The sequence below is a fragment of the Vicia villosa genome, unplaced genomic scaffold (genome assembly GCF_029867415.1).
Source record: "Vicia villosa cultivar HV-30 ecotype Madison, WI unplaced genomic scaffold, Vvil1.0 ctg.000365F_1_1_3, whole genome shotgun sequence".
In the NCBI taxonomy this organism is placed as follows: Eukaryota; Viridiplantae; Streptophyta; class Magnoliopsida; order Fabales; family Fabaceae; genus Vicia; species Vicia villosa.
The window spans coordinates 8,345-30,194 of NW_026705167.1; the positions used below are offsets into that span (position 1 = coordinate 8,345).

At 33.4% G+C, this 21,850-nt stretch overlaps 1 protein-coding gene across 1 annotated transcript; it reads left to right on the plus strand.

Moving 5' to 3' along the window:
- The first annotated feature begins 10,991 nt into the window (after positions 1–10,991).
- On the plus strand, positions 10,992–20,286 carry LOC131627517 (topless-related protein 3-like). The gene is made up of 25 exons (XM_058898362.1): positions 10,992–11,429; positions 12,401–12,580; positions 12,689–12,802; positions 12,956–13,114; positions 13,430–13,604; positions 13,716–13,845; positions 14,015–14,130; positions 14,259–14,391; positions 14,506–14,615; positions 14,772–14,841; positions 14,914–14,987; positions 15,060–15,155; positions 15,246–15,338; positions 16,140–16,267; positions 16,370–16,604; positions 16,696–16,866; positions 16,955–17,038; positions 17,580–17,732; positions 17,827–17,937; positions 18,070–18,249; positions 18,327–18,455; positions 18,562–18,657; positions 19,210–19,392; positions 19,481–19,656; positions 19,782–20,286. The coding sequence occupies exons 1-25, from the start codon at positions 11,350–11,352 to the stop codon at positions 19,996–19,998; spliced, it is 3,393 nt and encodes a 1,130-aa protein (XP_058754345.1). The 5' UTR covers positions 10,992–11,349; the 3' UTR covers positions 19,999–20,286.
- The last annotated feature ends 1,564 nt before the right edge of the window (positions 20,287–21,850 follow it).

Genomic DNA, 21,850 nt, shown 5'->3' on the forward strand with positions numbered 1-21,850 from the left:
TAAAACATGATTGAAAAATACCAAATGACAATCAAGGTAAAACATGATTAGAGAATACCAAGTGCAATCAAGGTAAAACATGATTTGAACTTTAAGAAGAAAATATCAAAAGCATTTTAAGATAAACCATGAATGAAGCAGCATCAAACGACAATCAAGATAAAACATGATTGAACTCAGAGATATTCAAGAGTGACTTTGAATGAGGTAATAACACTTTACTGGGAATTGGGACATCCATAGAAGCTTTGAATAAAAGGTGACAAAGTTCTGAAAAATTGTCAGAACAACAAGACATATCATGAAGAATATCAGATAGATACAGACAAAACGAATCAAAAGGATAAATTTGTTTTGGTAGGTGCCAAGTAAGTTGGACTTTGATCTCAAGGTAAGATGTTGACAACAACAGGACCTTGGAAGAATGTTAATGAGCATGATTTTGTTTCTATGCATGATGTTAAAGTTTTCTATGCATGATGAATGCTCAATGCAATGTAGTTATTCATGACGACTGGGATTGACTCTTTTGTGAGGCAAGATTGGAGCTTTGATTCCTCAACACAGGAACTATGAAAACTCTGCTTGGAAAGAAGATGCTTGAACAAACTTCTTGCAACACTGATAACTGTATCAAGCAAATGATCCTTTGAGAATAACTGATAAACTAGGCTTGAGTATTGCTGAAGAAGATTGCCCCTGATTGAATAATTGTTGCAAGTTAACTGATCATGGCTTCATTTGAACTATGTTGGGGATAAACTGATCACGGATTCAACTCTTGAAATGAACGTTGGGAAGACTTGCCATAGTATACATCTTGAAGAGGATATTCTTATTAACAAATCTTGATTAAACATCTGAACAACAGGATCTTGAAGTAATGTGCCCCTGACAGGATCACTGATCAAGTTTCTCGACTGTTTGAACTTCCCGAAAGATAAGTACTTACTTTCAAATAAAGTGTTCATTCAAGAATGGTAATTTTAATGCAATGCTCAAAACATATTTTTGAAATCAAAATCACTTTGTAAAGAAAATGGAATCACTGGTTAAAACATAAAGGTTAAGACAATCAACGTGAAAGATAAAGCAAAGATATGGTATCAACATAAATGATTGGTAAATCTCTTGGGAGTCAGCTTACGCAACCTTGTTGTAGTATGCTTTCAAAATAAACCTTGCTTCAATTAGGGCTTTTGAAGGTTGTAACGTGGTCAGGTTCACGGTTTAAAAAACAAAAGATATAAGGCTCAAAATTTTTGTAACCCACCCCGTCTTCGTGATGATCTTCAGTCCTAAACTCAGTTAATTCAAAATATGCATTCAGGTTCCAAGAGACTTCTGGAATTTTTTACCTGTTGTAATGATGAAAGTTCACAAGCCAAGAAAACTTAGAGATGGGAGTCACTTCTTCCTTTTGATAGTCACAACATTTTGTGGTTCAAGAATTTATTGACTTATCTCTCCTTTTTTTTATATCCCTAACTTTTGCCTGAACTGTTTATTTTTGAACTCACAGTCAGCGGGATGCCTTAATTTTTGCCTAAGTCATTTTTTGATTTTGACTTAGCAGACTTTTCTTTGATTTTCTTTTTTTGATACCTTTTTTTTGAAAGATAGTGACTACCCTGCTTAATGATTATAATGAACCATTATCAGCTTTTGATTGGCATCTCCAGCATTTCTTTGATGTATGCAGAGGAAAGCTTGTGACTGAAACACTTGTTGAAAGGCGTATTGAATGATTCTCTTAAAATAGAATGCACAACCAAATTAACTGGGAACTACCCTGCCCCGGGTTAAAATATCGGTTATTTCGTATAGAAAGAAACACCAACTTCTAGGCTCAAAGGGGTTGACGAGGGATTAACTTCCTTATTTCTCCAGTGTTTGGGAATTGAAACAATGCATGTACATCGTCAGCAAAGTTTTATTTGAAAGCATACAGTTCAACAACTTGGGTATTTCGTTGTCATTATCCTCCCTCCAATCTTTGCATAAAACACAAGTTTGATAGAGAAAGCAAAATAGAATTATTTTTTTTTTGTAAAAGAAGCATAAACATAGACATAGTAGATGAAAATGAATTCAAACATACGATGCTCATTTCATTAAAATCACCATTCAGGAATGAAAAAAGTTTAAAAAGCAAACAATACAACTGAGGAAATGCAAATAGTAGGGAAACATCTTTCTAAATCATGGCCAGCTGCCCCTTGATGGAAAGGACAATGAAAATCAGACCTAAAACCTTCTGGAAGCGGATTCCGAGGTGGAAGAATCAGCTCGATGGTAGACAGACAACTCTGAGGATGGAGACAGACAATGATAAGTTTCATGGATAACCTGGATGTATGTATGCAAATGATGCAATTATTGTTTTTATTTTTTTATTTTTTTTTTAGTTTCAAAGAACTTAAGATATTAATTTGCAAACATTCAAGCATTGGATTAAAGCATTGATCAAGTTATCATCAAACTCAATCATCCATTTTGGTGGATTAGAGTTTTCACCCCATCAACACCCAAGATCCATTGAGTTTGATGAAACTTACGATGTTTACAAAAAGAGACCTCTGAGTTCATTGGAAATCAAAGGAAAAGATTTTTATGAATGTATGAATGCATGAATGCCACATATACAGAAATTGTAACACAAACATGGTGCACATAAGGTAGGTTCCAAAGCTCAACGTCACGAGCATGAGGTCAAAGAACCAAATATGGGATAGTACTAGGGTTAATCACCTGCATAACATGTTCTACTGATACGTCAGAGTCCACATTCTTCTTTCGGATATTACCGGCTTGCACAACTGAACTTGTGAGCTAGCAATATTCTCAAGAAAAACTCGTCTGAGTGTGGCTCTCCGCATGACAACTAATCCAAGTCTTCACCTGAATAGTTTCTGCGCCACAACCTAATAAGGCCAGGATGGGTTATGGGTTCTACAGCCAACTCAGCTTCTACAATTCAATGAAAGCAATAATGTCTTCGCAACTGAACTTGCTAAACATATATTACCAACAAGGAACCTCCACTGAGCGGAAGGATTCTCACGTACGCCTGTACATGACTATACCCTCCACCTAATTCTTATGTGTACTTAATCCGGGTTAGGATTTGTCCATAATGTATCTCAAGTGACGGAACCACACATATATCCAGAATAGCAAAAAAACAAAAAAAAAACAAAATAAACAAGTATAAGCAAATATTAAAGTGATCAAAAACTCTAAGGTAACCCCTCTTTTAAAAAGATTTTTCAAATTCCCAGCAGAGTCGCCAGTTCTGTAAACTCGGTTTTTTTTGCGAACTGACTCCTTGCTCTTTCTTTTTTTTTTTGATTTTTTTTTTATTTTGCAAGAGTCGCCACCGACTTTTATTTTATCCAACATTTAGGAAAGGCATAAAAGAACAGGAAAGACCTTTTGACAGATTTTGGGTTCGGGGGGTTGGTTATACAAAGGGAAGGTTTTAAGCACCCTTTGTATCCATGGTTATCCATGGGCTCTTAGTTTTGCTTAGATCACTTTTGCTCTTGTTTGATTTTTAAAATAAGCTCGGCAAGACATTAAGCCTTGTGCCTACATACCTCCTCGGTGCAATGGAGAAGTCAGAGCTAATGTAGTTCCGCTTAAAAGGGAAAACGGTTTTTTTAAAAGGAATAAACACTTTATCGTCGTCGGAGAGAAATACTCAGCCATTGATCTTGATCATGAGAACAAATAGATTCTTTGCATCACAAATGAAAGAAGAGCTCCAACTCGGATGAAAATCAACGAGTATGACACTATCTCTCTCACGTGGAAAAGATTCCATTATATCAATCAATCTCAAAATCGTGGGGTATCACAACTCACTACAACATTTAATCGTGTCTAAACTTTGAAAGAAAAGCCACTAAGGGCAAAAGGTATTTTATAAGAAAAGATTTTTAAAAGAGGTTTTACAAACATAAGAAGATTTTGGAAAAAGGGAGAAGATTTTGAAAATTTAAGAAGTGGGAGGAGATGAAGAGGCTATCCTAGTGCTTAAAATAAAAGTTTAAGGAGAGAATGATCTGACCAAAATAAGAAACCAACAGTTGACCGACGCATTACCACTTGGGGATCCAGATGAACTTATTATCTTTAGCAAACTTTGCATTAATCACACTAAAATTCTGATGAAAATCGGGCAGAGTAACGGCTGTTTTCGGGTAAAATCCTTATCTCAATGCCTCGGAATTAACCATCAAGGACTTTCAAGGAAATACCTGCATACACAAACAGACAACAATCCAATGCCAGACAGACAGAACAACCATAGAGTAATAACAGAATAGGGGTCCAGAGGCACTAAGTCCATAAGTCCGAATCTCCAAAATGCTAGGGATAGTAACCAGTAGTCCAAGAGAGAACCTTAAGCGTTTTTTTTGGATTTTTGTTGTTTATTAGTGTTTTAGCATAAAAGTAAAGTATGGTCCAAGTGGACAAAAAGAAAATAGCGGAAATATAAACATAGCGTCCAAATGGACAAAGAGAAAATAGCGGAATATAAACGTCCAAATGGACAAAGAGAAAATAGCGGAATATAAACGTCCAAATGGACAAAGAGAAAATAGCGGAATATAAACGTCCAAATGGACAAAGAGAAAATAGCGGAATATAAACGTCCAAATGGACAAAGAGAAAATAGCGGAAACATAAATAATATGTCCAAATGGACAAAGAAAAAATATCGGAAACATAAATAATATGTCCAAATGGACGAAGAAAAAATAGCAGAAATATAAATAATATGTCCAAATGGACAAAGAAAAAATAGCGGAAACATAAATAATATGTCCAAGTGGACAAAGAAAAATAGCGGAAACATAAATAATATGTCCAAATGGACAAAGAAAAAAAATAGCAGAAATATAAATAATATGTCCAAATGGACAAAGAAAAAATAACAGGAATATAAATAATATGTCCAAGTGGACAAAGAAAAAAAATAACAGAAACATAAATAATATGTCCAAATGGACAAAGAAAAAAATAACAGAAACATAAATAATATGTCCAAATGGACAAAGAAAAAATAACAGAAATATAAATAATATGTCCAAGTGGACAAAGAAAAAATAACAGAAATATAAATAATATGTCCAAATGGACAAAGAATAAATAACAGAAACATAAATAATAAATAATAAAATAAAGCATAAAGCAAGAAATATAAAGAACGATATAATAAAATGCGGAAATTAAAGTCAATTGTTAGTATGTTAGCACGTGAATCATCTTGAAGCTAGTCAAGTATATTCACGATGTTAGTGAAGATCGATGGTGAGTGAATGATGATCTCGGATTTAAAGTCAATGAAAATTTATCAGAAGCTTGATAGAATCATAGCGACTACACGATAAATTTCCAGAAGTCTTAAATCAACTGCATATAATCTCTGCCATATTTGATCTTTTATTCTGATTCGGGACAAAGAAAAAGATAAGAAATAATATTAAATAATATACAAAAATAAATATAAAAACAAATTAAACTTAATTCGATTTTTTTTGTGATTTTTTTGGAATTGATTTTAAGTTAATTAACAAGCTAATTAAACAAATAATTATACAAATAATTAAACTTAACAAGAAAAATAAATCTAGTTATGTATAAAATTAGTATATGATATATAAACCTAATTTAACAAAATAAAATATTTTTTTCGAATTTTTTGATAGGTTAGAAATAATTAAAGAAAAAGCAAATATATACATAATTACTAATTAATTAAGCAAAATAAATTAACTAAAAAATAAAATATTTTTATGTCAAATATTAGATTATAAAAATATAAACCTAAATCTAAAAGGAAAATATTTTTGGAGTTTTTTGATTGGTTGAAAATAATTAAAAAGCAATATTTACATAATTACTAATTAATTAAGCAAAATAATTTAATTATGAAAAGAAATAAAATATTTTTATGTTAAAAATTAAATAAACATTTTATCAACTTAAAACTAAAATTAAAACATTTTTTTTTGAGAAATTGAAAATATGCATAAATATGGAGTTTTTAATTCATGAACTCCTAACACTACTACATATTAAAAATTACATTGTACTTACTCTATGATGTTCCAAGAGTGGAAAAGAGTGATTGAAATTGATTGAAAGTGGCTATTTGAATGAGCCTTGATTTTTACAAGTTTATTGAAACTTTTGGAAAATATAAAACTTATGCTATGTCTTTGGTGTTTGTTGTTGTGCTCTCCTCTTGTTTCTCCCTTTTTTTCCTCCTTTGAATGAAGAAAATGAAGCTCTATTTATAGGCAAAGAGTTTGATCTTGGAAGCCTTGCAAGTGGAAATTGTCATGATTGATTTTGTGGAAAAAATATGATAATGGAATATTTTCAATGAGTGTATTTCTTAACCATGGTTAAAACACTCAAGTATTATTCTCTTCAATCTTGCAATAATATATTTAAGCATCTTGAATTGGTCTTGATTGGCAACCATAAGCATTTTTGATAATATCTTTGAATTATCTCACTTTAATTAAACTTTAAATGAATAAAATTTAATTAAAATGAAATAAAAATGTCATGAATGATGTATGGGTCGTGGATGCCCTTTAAACATATGAGAATCAAGATTGAATCACAAAAGAATTGGCCTTTTTGAAAAAAATCAAATTTTGGTCATTACTTGTTTCATGCATTTTTCCAAAAAAGGTCAACTTCATCAAGGCATATATCCCTCAATTTTGATCCTATGAAAGTGTTCTTGTACTTTTTGGAAAGCCCAAGATGTCCTCTACAAGCCACTTTGGAAGCGTTTTTGCATTTGGAGAAGTTATCTTGATGATATGGGCTTTGACAAAAAACTGCTTTTTGTTGACTTTGAAAATGACCTATAATGTTTTGGCTTATATCTCCTAGGCGGAAGCATTTCTTGACCTTGGTCCCAACATCAAAGTTGTAGAGAATTGAATTTCCTTGAGAATGAGCTTTGGTTGGAATTTTTCTGATAAATTATGAGAGAGTTATGGTCGGTCAAAGTTCAGTTGACTTTTAGGTAAAAAACTCTAATTTTGCAATTTTGAGTTTTGTCGATTTCTGAACTTTTCTTGATGAATTATGATCAACCATTGATCACATGATGAATCTTTTGACAAAATATGAATGTTGACAAAAAATTGCATTTTTGAGTGTCTGTTGACTTTTTGGTCAAACTGGTCGTCTGTTGACTGTTTGAGCTGTTGACTGTGCGTCCGAGCGAATCGAAGTTTGAAAATTTTTCTGGTGGTACTTTGAGACGTATGTAGATCCATGAAATCCATTTGAGGTCTCAAAAACTCGTTCTCCTGAAAAAATAAAAAAACCTAGTTAGGGACTGTTTGTGTAGGAGACAGTTAGGCGTACCTGATTTTTGTGCAGTGTTGAGTCTCTGTTGATCACGTGATTATCAGAAGACTTCTAGAACAAAATCTTGGAAATTTGAAGTGTGAAAAATTGATTTGACTGATGGTACAAACACGGAGAATTGTGCTGATAGCGGGTTTGACTGGTAACTAGCTGTCCGGGTATTAACGTAACAGTTAAAGTGAAAATTCAACAGTTTAAAGTTAATTTTTTCTTTTTTTGTTTTTGTTGTGTTAATGGTGAAAATTTTATTTACCTGAGCTGTTAGAAAAACACAAACATAATAAATAAATAAAATATACTGTACGGGAACAAAATTACCGATAATAACCTTGAAAAAAATATATATTTAATGCACAGAAAAATAAATATTTAACACATATAATATTATCTTGATAATTAAACTACCGTACGACAGATAGTACAACATTTAATACTAACAGTACAAATATTACATAATATAATGAACAGTACGACAAATAAAATAAACGGTACACTATTTGAAAGCGACAGATACAACAAACTTTAAAAATGACGATTAATAATCCATGCTATGAACAACAAAAAATAGATGATCGGAAGTGTAAGCATCGCAGGTCCGCATTTTTCAGGACTATGCAAACAGAAGAAGGACATGATCACCGTAAAAATAGTGATGACTATAAGAAAAAGTGTATCCATCCACTTTGCCATTTTTGCCGAGGAAGAAGAGAAAATAATTATGAGATAGAAGTTTTGAGAAATTTGGGAGATGAGTGAAATTTGATGTGAGAATTTATGGAAAAAATGAGGAGTATTTATAGAGTGAAAAGAGAGAGATAGAGACGTTGGGAGTGGAGTGTACCGTTTGAATAGTAGTAGGATTTGAAAAAAAGTATGGTAGGTTTTGAAAAAGAAAAGGGGTATAAAATAAAGCTAGGATTTGATTTGAAAGAAAGAGATTTGGAAAAAAAGGAAGATATTTGAAAAGAAAGAAAGAGATTTTGAAAAAATAATATAGTATAAAAATAAAAATTAGTGGGAAATAAAACCAATAATAATTTAATTGTTACCAGTATAATCTGAAACCCGGACTCCGCGCCTGCAAATTTTAATTCTGCACCAACTGTGTCAGCATTACTTATCTGAAAATAAATCTCAAATAAACAGTGTATGAAGTGATAAACAATATTTGGCGTTTATGTAAGAATAAATTTAACAGCGAACCAAAATACTGTATAAAAAATTCTAAAAATTGAGTATTTATAAAATCAGGATATTTATGAAATAAAAATCCAAGATTGTATAAAACTCCAAATTTGTAGACAGAAGTTTGTTGACTTCTCTTTTTTTTAAAAAAAAAAACGCAGGCAAATTTTGGGGTGTGATCATAACACTTAGAAAATGATGGGATCTCAGAGGTCAAAAATTGGGGTGCAACAACAACATAGAAAGGTAAGATATCAACCAAATTTATGATAGATGCAAAAATCAAAGAGATGAGAAGTACCAAGGGAAAGATAATAACCACCACAACAAATTGGGAGAAAACCTCAACATCCATGGCACTCATAACAACTACACCAATTTACAAAACAACAAATATATAAAAAACCGTAAAGTTGACCTTGATGAAAACAAATCTAATTAGATCACAAAAAACATGAAAAGAAATAATAATCTTAAAAACATAATGAGGCATGATAATGGAAACCTACAAAAAAAACAATTGGCATAATAGTAATGACAATATGGTTCACAGTGTTAAAACCCATAACATGGATCATCATCAAAGTACTGAGGGATGACATTTATTTGAAAACCGACCATCTCTAAATCGAGGCTAGGAAAAATGCCTAGGAGAATAGGATTATGGAGAGGGAAGAAAACATAAAGCACAAATATTAGAGTTTGAAGGCAGAAAACCAAATTAATAAAGAAAATGATAAAGGAAAAAACAAGGTTAACCTTTATGATATCAGCTACCAAGAGCTCTTCAATATTGGCCACATTAATAACCACCTTCAAAATAACATGGAACATGAAATTAATAGAAACAAAAGCCCTTACAAAGTAGACCAAGAAAAAACCCATAATAATACCTCCAAATACCAAATCGGCTAGCATCAAGGCGAAAGCTCTTATAACAGGAATATGTCAGAAAATGATAGATACACTATATAAAACAACTACAATCGCAATGATCACAAGGCTTAACTCTTCGATAATAATATGCAGTAGGAGATCAACCATCTTCATCGTGAAACTAACGTACAAAAAGAGAACAACCAACTTCACCAGATCAACGATAAAACCTGAAAAAAATAACAAAATCACCATAAATATAAACACTAATCTATCTATAAAAAAAAGAATGGAACACAAGAGCGATTTTCATAAACAAAGAGAATACCATCCTTGTTGAGGTGGCCTAGAGTCAAAGAGGATATCTCAACTTGATAGCAATAGAAAGTCAAGCAGTCCTTAATATTATGGAAGAGACGGAGAAGATAAAGCGCACAACATTATATCATTAACTGATTGCAAAACCATTGTTGATAAGGTAGTGAAGGAGACGAAAATCAGAGTTAGAGTTTAGAAGAAAAGAGAAGATAACCTAAACATGAAAGGCAATAAAAGAAGTGATGAAACTAATGTAGATCATTCGTACATTAAAAGAATGATTGAAAAAACCAATAAAACTCTAACAAATTTTTCTAATATTGTGTCACATTCATAGAGAAAAAAACATTAGTGACAGGCAAAAAAATAATACTACCTCTGTTCTTTTTTATAATAGAAAATTCATTTTTTAGATTCATTGAATAATCAATGTATCTAGTCTATAAATAGACCAAATACATTATTTATTCAATGAACTTAAAAAATGACTTGTCTCTTATAAAAAGGAACGGAAGTAGTACATGATAAAAATAGAATCTAAATTATTAAAGTAATTAAACTCAATATAAAAAATTATTAAAATTAATAAATTACTATATTTTAATAATTTTGTAATAGTTTTGAAAATAATTTTTATACCTATTTTTTAGGTAGATAACCATTATAAATTACAACCGTATATCTTATACAATTTTTAAGAACCACAAAAAGCTAGTTATGCTTTTCTTAACTAAGGTCCAATAAAAAAGTCGGAACCGTGAAAACTTCAACAACATAACTCTATTCTCTCAAATTCATTTCTTTAATATTTTTTCTTTCATTTAAAAATCTCTCTCCTCTTTCCAACACAGCATAAGACAAACAACCTTCAAGTGCAGAAAATAAAAACCGACAACGAGACTAGGGCCCCACACTCAAACATCCCGCGCGTGTCATTCACTCTCGAAAATATCGCGAGAAACCGCGAAAGGCGAGAACATTTAACAGGAGGCAGAGTTAGGTAGACACATCAATTCAAACCGAAAGTGACAGCAACGAAAAAACAAGCGGACGTGTGTGACGAATATTCACTAGATTTGAATTTCTAGTTTCGAATCCGCAATGCTTCTCCTTATCGTATCACTCACGAAATGATAATAAGCTGTTCTGGTTATCTGATAAGTTAACGTACTTATCTCTGAAGGTGTTAAGTAGAAAAAGAAAGACTCTCTCTTCTCTGTACAACGCATCGAGGATAGCGAGTTTCTTTCTTCATTCTCTTTCCTCTTTCTTATTCTTATCCTAAACCTTTCTAAGTTCAAACCCTAGAAATTCTTCGATTTCAACAACCAATAAACTTGATTTTGTAATGTAATCTTCGAGGCTGTGAATTTTGAGTTTGTGTGAGTTTCGATTGAGTGAGTACTGAGGTGGAGGAAGAGATTCGTTGTGTGGTTTTCAATTTTCGTCTCTGATTTGTCGGTGGTTGGTTGAATTAGAGTTTTGTGGTGGTTTTGTTGGTGTTTGAAGATCGGTGGTGGTAGATCGGAATTATTGGTGTGGTTTAAGATTTGAGGTGGTGAAATGACTTCTTTGAGTAGAGAATTGGTGTTTCTCATACTTCAGTTTCTGGAGGAGGAGAAGTTCAAGGAGTCCGTGCACAAGTGAGTTTTTTTTTTTTTTTTTACGAACTTTTTTTCGTTTTTTCTCTTTGCATGTTGTCTGGTTGGTTGGGATTTGGTATGTGTCAGAAATTAGGAATTTTAGTGGTTTATATTCTGGTTGTTAACAATGTTTATGTTTATATTTTCAGTAAGCTGAATAAGAATTGGAGTGAACACATGTTTCAATTTTGCTTGAATGGTTGATTTATGTTTTTTTTTTTTAAAACAGCATATATATACTCAAAACAAATGTGACACTTTTTGTAATTAAAAGTAAAAAACAGATAATGAAGCATATTAAATGCTTTAATGAAGGGATGTGCATTTTCAATTTTATGTTTCGTTTTCCTATCATGGCACCAAAGTTTTCAGCGTGAGTGGTAAGTCCTTGATCGCTTCTTTGCGTTTGAATTGGTGGATCTTAACTTGACTGGCCTTTGATTTATGGGGCTTTGGAGGTTTAGTTGGTTTATAAGAGAATTGGAGCCATTGGACTGTGTTGAACACTTCTCGTCCATAACGGCTTAGGTTACAATTGATGCACCTCGAGGGACAGTGCAAACAGAACGAGGTGTAAGTAGTTGAGTTAGAGCACAATGTTTGGTTTTGTGTGCTATGTGGTAATCAATACGGACGAACAATTGTGTAATTTTCTATTTTTGGAGGATCGTATGGTTTAATGAATAACAGATTTTAAGTCATTTTTCTATGCTTTACAGTTTATTTTGTCCTGTTCCATGATTGTTTTTAAAATCAAACTCAGAGCAATTGAATTTGTAGTATTTAGACCTTCATTTTCAGCTCAAACTCATCCTAAGTTTAGTAATATTCTTACGTGGAAATTGGAACTTAAAAATAAATTACCTCTGGATGAGGGTTATTTCCCCCCCATCTAGCAGTCGTTTCATTGTCTTTAGGCATCTTTTTGACTTTCAGTTTCACTTTTTTAAATGCCTCTTTTATGCATGCAGGCTCGAGAAAGAATCAGGGTTCTTTTTCAACATGAAGTACTTTGAGGAAAAAGTGCAGGCTGGTGAATGGGAAGAAGTTGAAAAGTATTTATCAGGGTTTACCAAAGTTGACGATAATAGATACTCAATGAAAATATTCTTTGAAATTAGGAAGCAAAAATACCTGGAAGCTCTTGATCGGTATATGGAACTTCCTGTTCTTTTAAGTTCTTAATCTTTTTCTAAATGAATTTGCGCTCATTATAAAACTTTACATTTGTTTTGTCTCTGGTGTTATTTAAATTTTAGGCAAGACAAGCCAAAGGCTGTAGAGATATTAGTGGGTGATTTAAAAGTGTTTTCCACCTTCAATGAGGAGCTATACAAAGAAATCACCCAGCTGTTAATTCTTAATAATTTCAGGTAATATCTATAATATGTAATCTAATGTTTGTTTCATCTGTTGGGTGGATGGGAATGTGCATCTGAATCACACCTCAAATAATCTTGATTCACAACTCAGACTAATTAAGTGGTAATCATGACATCTGAGTTAAATTTTATTTCATATGATAGGGAGAACGAGCAACTTTCCAAATACGGTGACACCAAAACTGCTCGAAGTATTATGTTGATAGAGCTAAAAAAACTCATTGAAGCAAATCCTCTTTTCCGTGATAAGCTTGCCTTTCCGACCCTTAAGTCATCAAGACTGAGAACTTTAATCAATCAGAGGTATGTGATTAAGCAAGTTAATACCTTCTACTGGTTCTCTCTTTTATTTGGATCACATGTTTCATGATCTTGATGCCATTCTGAGGCAAATGAAAAGTTAATCACATGGCTTTTTCCCTTTGGATGTGTATAACTACCATATTCGTATTTTGCATGAGGTCTTAGCTCCCTGTATGCTGTCAGTTTATTTGGTAAAATAAGAAGAATTTGAAATTTTTCTGCACCTATTTCATTGTAAATTTAGATTATTAGTTTTTTATGCATTGCCATTTAATTTTGATCAGTTAATCTATCGGTCTCTCTTTATCAATGCAGTCTGAACTGGCAGCACCAACTTTGTAAAAACCCAAGGCCAAACCCAGATATAAAGACTTTATTTACAGATCACACTTGCTCACCTTCTAATGGCCCACTGGCACCTACACCTGTCAATCTTCCAATTTCTGCAGTTGCAAAGCCTGCTGCTTACACTTCACTTGGAGTCCATGGTGTATGATACCTTGCTTTCCAGTCAACTGGTTACTTATGTTTCCAATTGATTAATAATCTAAATGTTATCATGTTAGTTAATTGATAATTTTTCTGGTATTTATTGTTATAGCCCTTCCCTCCTGCCGTTGCAAATGCTAACGCCAATGCTTTGGCTGGTTGGATGGCCAATGCCTCAGCTTCATCATCTGTTCAAGCAGCTGTTGTCACATCGTCAACCATACCAGTCCCTCAGAATCAAGGTTAAATTACTGCCGATTTTCTCGCAAATGTATTATTCTTGTCTTCATGATTGTTATTGTATTTACATGGCTAAGTGATCAGGAGAATATTTTCTTGATGTGGAATTTCACTTAAATAATTTCATAAGATGTCATGTCTTAAACACTCTACTCATACTTTTTGAAACAGTATCTATCTTGAAACGTCCTAGAACACCTCCGGCAACTCCAGGGATCGTTGACTATCAAAATGCTGATCATGATCAGTTAATGAAAAGGCTTCGTCCCGTTCATTCTGTGGAGGAGGTAATTTTGTTTGATTTCTGTTCAATTAAGATGTTTATTCACATATTTCACGACATCTAGATTTTTTGTTGTTTCTGACTGTAATGGTTGGTGACCCATATGACTACAGTTCATTTATATAATTTCAGGTTTCATATCCTGTGGCTCGACAAACCTCCTGGTCACTGGATGATCTCCCAAGAACAGTGGCTATGACTTTGCATCAAGGATCCTCTGTGACAAGCATGGATTTTCATCCCTTGCACCACACCTTACTTCTTGGTATTGTTTATTATGATTGCTTCATGTATAGTACGCGACTAATATCTCAGTTGCTAAAATACCAACCAAAAAAAAATATTTTTTCTTCTAACACTGTATATTCTGAATGAGCAGTTGGTTCAAATAATGGTGAAATAACCCTCTGGGAACTCAGTTTACGGGAAAGGTTGGTCTCAAAGCCGTTCAAGATATGGGATGTGTCGGCGTGCTCATTACCATTTCAGGTTTCATATAGTGCAATATTTCTTGTTCTACCGTATTGTTTGTTGTCAATCTGAACTAGTGTATGCTATAATGGCCACCGTATTATTGTGTTTGGCTATTAGTCTTGATGATTGAAAACTCAAAACCTTTGGAATTTATAGTTCAGAAATTTGCAGGCAGCTGCAGCCAAGGAGGCTCCTATTTCTGTTAGTCGTGTCACATGGAGCCCTGATGGAAGTTTTATTGGTATGTAACTTAATGTGTCTGAAACCATTTTGAAGCTTTTAGCAGGATATCTAACTGTTTGCTTTGTTTTAGGTGTTGCGTTTACTAAACATCTGATTCATTTATATTCATACACCGGCTCAAATGAGCTAACCCAGCGTATAGAGGTGACATTCTTCTCATGATGAACAAACCAAAATTTTGATTCCAGTTTGGTTTACATTTCTTTGTTGATGCAGGTTGATGCCCATGTTGGTGGTGTGAATGATTTGTCATTTGCTCTTCCTAATAAACAGCTGTGCATTGTAACCTGTGGAGATGATAAGTTGATAAAGGTGCATAAAATCTAGTAATCATCTTGTTGCAATTTCGGTTTTAAAAAAGTTATCTATTTTTCAGAAGATGAAACTCTCAAGTCTTAATAGGTGTGGGATGCAAATGGACGAAGACTATTCACTTTTGAGGGGCATGAGGCACCGGTATATTCAATCTGCCCTCATCACAAAGAGAACATTCAGGTAATAAAGTAGATATCATTATTGCGGTACTTAATAAATTTCAATGTTTTTCTTTGGAAGGTTACATGTAGATTTCACTTACTATAATTTGTAAGATCTATATAAGCCACAGCTGAAGTAGAAAAAATAAGAGCTTGAATGCCGGTTGTAAATAATCGAAGGAACATAACAGGTATAGGAACTACACAAGGTACCAACAAAACAACAACAACAACTAATTCATGAGCTAATATATGTATGCACAGTTATTTTTGCATTATATTTATAATGGTGGTGATAGAACTCAGAAAAATAAACACTGTATTATTTACTGCAAATGATTGAGCTTAAAGCTCTTAGTATGGTGGGAAAGTGGCAAAGGAAAACAGAGAATGTCACCGGAGTTGCAAGAACTCCTAGACCAGAGCAGAATTGCTACTAAGCCAGAGAGAGTCTCTCTTAACACTGATTCTAACAAACTTTCTAAATGAATTACTCCTTACCCCTTCCCTTTTATAACAGAAAATTTCCTAGAAATCAGGAGTAGTACTAATTAACTCCTAATCTCTCAGCTTCTACAACCTAGAAGCTGTAAATGTGTGAGGTGTGACTTGGGCCCAACGAATGAGTCATCAAACCTATTGGGCTGTGGTGTTCTATCATGTGGCTTTCAGTTATTGTAGTCTTAGTAAAGTACAGCTCCCATACTATTACACATATATTGGCCCTTTTACATAAGCATGTGAACTGTTCATCTTCTTGCAATCTATATGTACATATATACGAACACACACACTAAAGGTTGTTAATGTATCTTTGCAGTTCATATTTTCAACAGCCATTGATGGGAAAATAAAGGCCTGGTTATACGATAACATGGGTTCTAGGGTGGACTATGATGCTCCTGGTCATTGGTGTACTACAATGCTTTACAGTGCTGACGGAAGTAGGTAGGTTCAACTTTGAAAAGAGTGATTATTCATGAAGTGGCATGTTTATTTTCTAAAAGTATCTTATCACACTTGCCGATGTATTTTCCTCATCTTTCCCAGATTGTTTTCTTGTGGGACAAGTAAAGATGGAGAGTCTTTCCTCGTTGAATGGAATGAGAGTGAAGGAGCCATTAAGAGAACATACAATGGATTTAGAAAGAAATCTACCGGCGTTGTGCAGTTTGACACAACCCAAAACCGCTTTTTGGTTGCTGGTGAAGATGGGCAAGTGAAGTTTTGGGACATGGACAATATTAATCCTCTAACAAGCACTGATGCAGATGGTGGATTACAGGTCAGGATTTAATAGTTAACTGTTTGAAGTCTTCTGGAGTATAACCACACGCTACAAAACATCCCTTATCTGATTGTATGAATCTATTCAGGGCCTTCCACGCTTGAAATTCAATAAGGAAGGAAATATTCTCGCAGTCACCACTGTGGATAATGGATTCAAAATACTGGCAAATGCTACTGGTCTTAGATCCTTAAGAACAATTGAAACTCCAGCATCATTTGAAGCATTGAGGTCACCCATTGAATCTGCTGCAATCAAGGTAGTAGTAATATAGTTCTTTAAACTTTTGAGTGGTTCCTTAAGTTAAGATCAAAATGTGTACCGTCCACATTGTTTATGCTTTACAGGTATCTGGTTCTTCTACTGTTAATGTTAATCCGGTCAACTGTAAAGTGGAAAGAAGCTCTCCTGTCAGGCCGCCTCCAATTCTTGTATGAACCTGACCCTGTAAATTACACCACCTATATTTTGATGTTAGCATGATGGCACTGATATATTCATTTTTGCACACAGTAGACACACTTGCATACTAGCATGTAGACTATTTTGGTTCTTTTATTCTTATATAGTTTGCTTAATTCTTTTATGCAATACCTTTGCATTACCATAAAGGACCAACAATTTAATTCTTATGCTTTCCACGTTATGGTGAGTTTTCATATTATAAGCTTACTATTAGATCCAAAAGGTGTACGTAAATCTATTTTACTTTATAATCTTGTGTTTGTTTTTCCGTTTTGGATTAACTTTATTAGCTGTCATTCTATAAAGGACCAACAATAGTACTTTTGCTTACTATTAGATCCAAAAGGTATACATGAATCTATTTTACTTTATAATCTGGTGTTTGTTTTCTGTTATGGATCAAGTTTGTTAGCTGTCATTTATCTCTTGTAAGTTACTTATGAATTATTTACTATATCATAATACTTATTTGAATCATATGGAATGGTTTTGGCTTTTTCAATCAAGAATGGAGTTGATCCCATGAGTCGAAGTGTAGAGAAATCAAGAACTGTGGAAGATGCATCTGATAGAACTAAACCATGGCAATTGTCTGAAATTCTAGATCCTGTCCAATGTCGGTCAGTTACCTTGCCTGACAACACAGACTCTTTCAGCAAGGTCTGTATACTGCTGAATTTATGAGATTACAATTATTCTATTGCAAACTTTGTATTCTTCTATGCTTTAATTTAATGTTCCGATTGGTGTATAGGTTGTACGACTTCTATATACAAATTCTGCTGTTGGTGTTTTGGCCCTTGGTTCAAATGGCGTTCAGAAGCTTTGGAAATGGGCTCGCAATGAACAGAATCCTACTGGGAAGGTTGTTTTAAGCAAATAAATTATTTTATATATTTCCTGGTTCAATTTTTTTTTTTAATATTAAAATTTATACTTTTCGTTAGCCTTTTACCTTTCAATAGAATACAGAAGTCTGAAGTTAACGTTATTACAGGCAACTGCCAGTGTTGTTCCACAACGTTGGCAACCTAACAGTGGTCTTCTTATGACTAATGATATTGCGGGTGTCAACCTTGAAGAAGCTGTCCCTTGCATTGCACTCTCAAAAAACGACTCATACGTAATGTCTGCCTGTGGTGGAAAAGTTTCACTGTTTAACATGATGACATTCAAGGTGTGTTTCCAGTTATACGGCCCGATATTTGATTAAGAAGCTAGTTTATTGGTTACTGATAATCTACCTTTTTTTAGGTAATGACAACATTCATGTCACCACCTCCCGCCTCTACCTTCCTAGCATTTCATCCCCAAGATAACAACATTATATCCATTGGGATGGAGGATTCAACCATTCATATCTATAATGTTAGAGTCGATGAGGTGATTCCCCACTATTGCTAATTTTTATTTAAATAATTGCATTATTTTTTAAAAATATTTATCTCTCAAGCAATTTTTTTTTCCTTCTTTTGGGGGTATTTTCCAGGTGAAATCAAAATTGAAGGGTCACCAGAGACGAATTACTGGTTTAGCTTTTTCAACCAATCTTAACATACTGGTTTCATCTGGTGCTGATGCTCACGTAAGTCCTTTAGCCATCTTTCTGACAAGATTCTGAGTGGCATGGGAAATCTTTTATGTAAATCAGTTTAGTGGCTTATAATTTGTTTTGGAGATTGTTTTGTTGGTTATTCTACTTCCCACCGTTTGTAATTATCCTTCTTTTGCAAGATATACTTTTCAATTTAAAGACTATATTGCTCGCAAATTTGGACTATTAGATAACAAAAAATAGGAAGGTTGGCTTCATTGGAATTATTTTCTTATTCAGTTCTAAATGTCTATCCTATAAGAATTTTATGATTAGCTGAGAAAAGGTTGAAGAGTTCTGAATGATGACTGGATGTACATACTCTTGAGTTGCTAGATTGTTGAACTTAAGTTTGAGGATTTTTATTTGGCTTTATAATTTTCTTCTTTGTGGCGCTTAAGTTGAAGTATCTGCCTTTTACAGATATTTGTGCCTACACCAACCACTTTTAGCAATTGCATTGTTCTCCCATTAGGAAATGTGGCCTTTTGCTATATTTTTGCCTTTTTTTTTTTGTTTTAAGAATTTCTACGTGTTGTACAGCTGTGTGTATGGAGCATTGATACATGGGAGAAAAGAAAATCAATCCCAATTCAACTACCTGCGGGAAAGCCACCTGTTGGTGATACACGTGTTCAGTTCCATTCTGACCAACTTCGCTTATTAGTAGTCCATGAGACTCAATTGGCAATATATGATGCCTCCAAGATGGAACGCATTCGGCAGGTAAGATTTTTCTCTCCATATTCGTAAAGAACTGCTGGTTGTTGACAAAATTGGAACTGAGATATGCTCATAAATTCTTTTGCTGCAGTGGATTCCCCAAGATGTTCTGCCTGCTCCCATATCATATGCGGCGTATTCCTGCAACAGTCAGTTAATATTTGCTTCATTCTGTGATGCAAACATTGGAGTTTTTGATGCGGAGAGCTTGAAACTAAGATGTCGTATTGCCCCGTCAATATGCTTGTCATCAGCCGCTTTAAATAGGTAAGTTTCAGCTTAGTGGATTGCACTCTTTAATGTTTTGTAATAAATGTTCAATATTTTTTTCAAGGATTGGGAAAAAAATATTTATGTAACTTGATGCTTGCTGGTGTTGTTGTGTATTGCAGAAGCCAAGCTGTGTATCCTCTTGTGATTGCGGCTCATCCACTAGAACCTAACCAGTTTGCTGTTGGGTTGAGTGATGGGTCTGTCAAAGTGATAGAACCAAGTGAATCAGAGGGTAAGTGGGGGTCTTCTCCGCCTATGGACAACGGAGTCTTGAATGGTAAGGCACCATCCTCATCTGCAACTAGCAACCACACTGCCGATCAGGCCCAACGATGAGATTCATTCTATTAATTATGTAGCATAGTTCTTTCTATTTGTAATTTTATCAGCCTAGGTTTTTAGGTTTTGATTCACCAATTTGTCCATCATCTATATCTGATCGTTGGACATATACCTTCCTGTATACCTTAATTAATTCTAGTTAACCCAAATTATGTTTATATTTCGTTGTAATGTTATCAGTTCTTGCAAACAATGGGCGTGTCCCAACCACCTTCTCATTATGGTATGTATAAAATCTGTTGACAATTTGTCACTAATGAATTGGAATTAGATGTCTGAGAACTCCACCCCCAAATTGAAGACTCAATATTTATATATTGTCGGTAATCATGTTATTGGTGGTAAGTATCCATTGATTTTGTATGTGACTCTTCTCGTAGTTGGTTGAATATCTTTATTGGATTTTGTATGTGACTCTTCTCCTGGGGTGTGCATGGATCAAAAACCAAACCAAATTGAACCATATATATAGTTTGGTTTGGATCTTAAAACCGTTTTTACAAAACCGATTTATTTTTTAAAAATCGGTTTACATGTGGATCGGTTCGGTTTTAAACTGGTTTCTAAAAAAAACCAGTTTTAAAAAAAACTAGTTTTAAACCGGTTTCTCTCAAAACCAATTCAATATTTAAAATTAAAATTCAATATTTAAAATTATGAGACGTGACTCACGTGAAGAGCTTTTCTTGTGGCTACCAGTTAAAGATATAATTGTCACTGATCAATCTTCTGTACTCATGGTCATTGATATTGGTTTTGCATTTAAACAACTCTTCTCTCGTTTTAAAGAACAGGTAATTTGTAGATCTGTACCTTCCCTTTCTATGGCAAAACCAATTAGCTTGTTTTTTATGGTTTTCTATATGAGACGTGAATAGTTTAATAGTGTATTACAGGTTTTCATTTTCAACTTAATATTATATAAGTGTGGAGAGTTAGAATTTGTCTTCTGTGAAAAATTTCATTTTCAATTTAACATCTTATTTGGATCGGCAATAAATCAATTTTTAATTGAGTCTCATCATCATATATTATATTAGAAATAATAAGATTTTTTTTTAAAAATATTGCAAACATGTTTCATTTTAATTTAATAAATAATTGTTTAAAATTAAATTTTTAATTCAGAATTTATTAATGTGTTATTAGAGAAATTTAACTTTTATCATCATTATAAGTATGTAGTTAACCATGAAAAGAGACAAAAATATAAATTTAATACATAACAAAATTTGGGTATCCAATAACTAAACCACATTATTATTGTGGGTACCGGTTTATATTTGGATAACAAAATGGATATCCGATTTTATATTTTAACATTTGGATTGAATTTTAAAAAGTGGATCAATTTGGATACTAATTTGGTTATGAATAACCGGTTTTTTTGCACACCCCTACTTTTCTTGTAGTTGGTTGAATATATTTATTGGGGTTTCCTCTTTCGACTGTTTTCTTTTTAAAATCTTTCGTAAGGAGTACTTTTATCTTGTACAAAGGTAAATTGTGCTACCTTGATATAAGATAAACTATTGAAGATCACATTAAGTCCAAAGTCCACTTTGATAGTTAGTTTTACTTAGACAAATATTAATAAATCTGCATTTTATCTCAACCGACAAAAATTGATATTGTTGGGTTGAACGCTTGGAGTTATTCAATCAATCATGAATTCGCTCAAATCTATTAAAATTGCATGGATTGAGAAATTCAAAAAAAAGGAAGAGAACTTTGGGAGATCCTTCTCTTCGAAACATGAAATTTTTATTTTGGAATCCGGATCCAAAGAACACGATAAATACAAGTAAAAAGTTTAATGATTATGGAATTTTGACGCACCCTAACA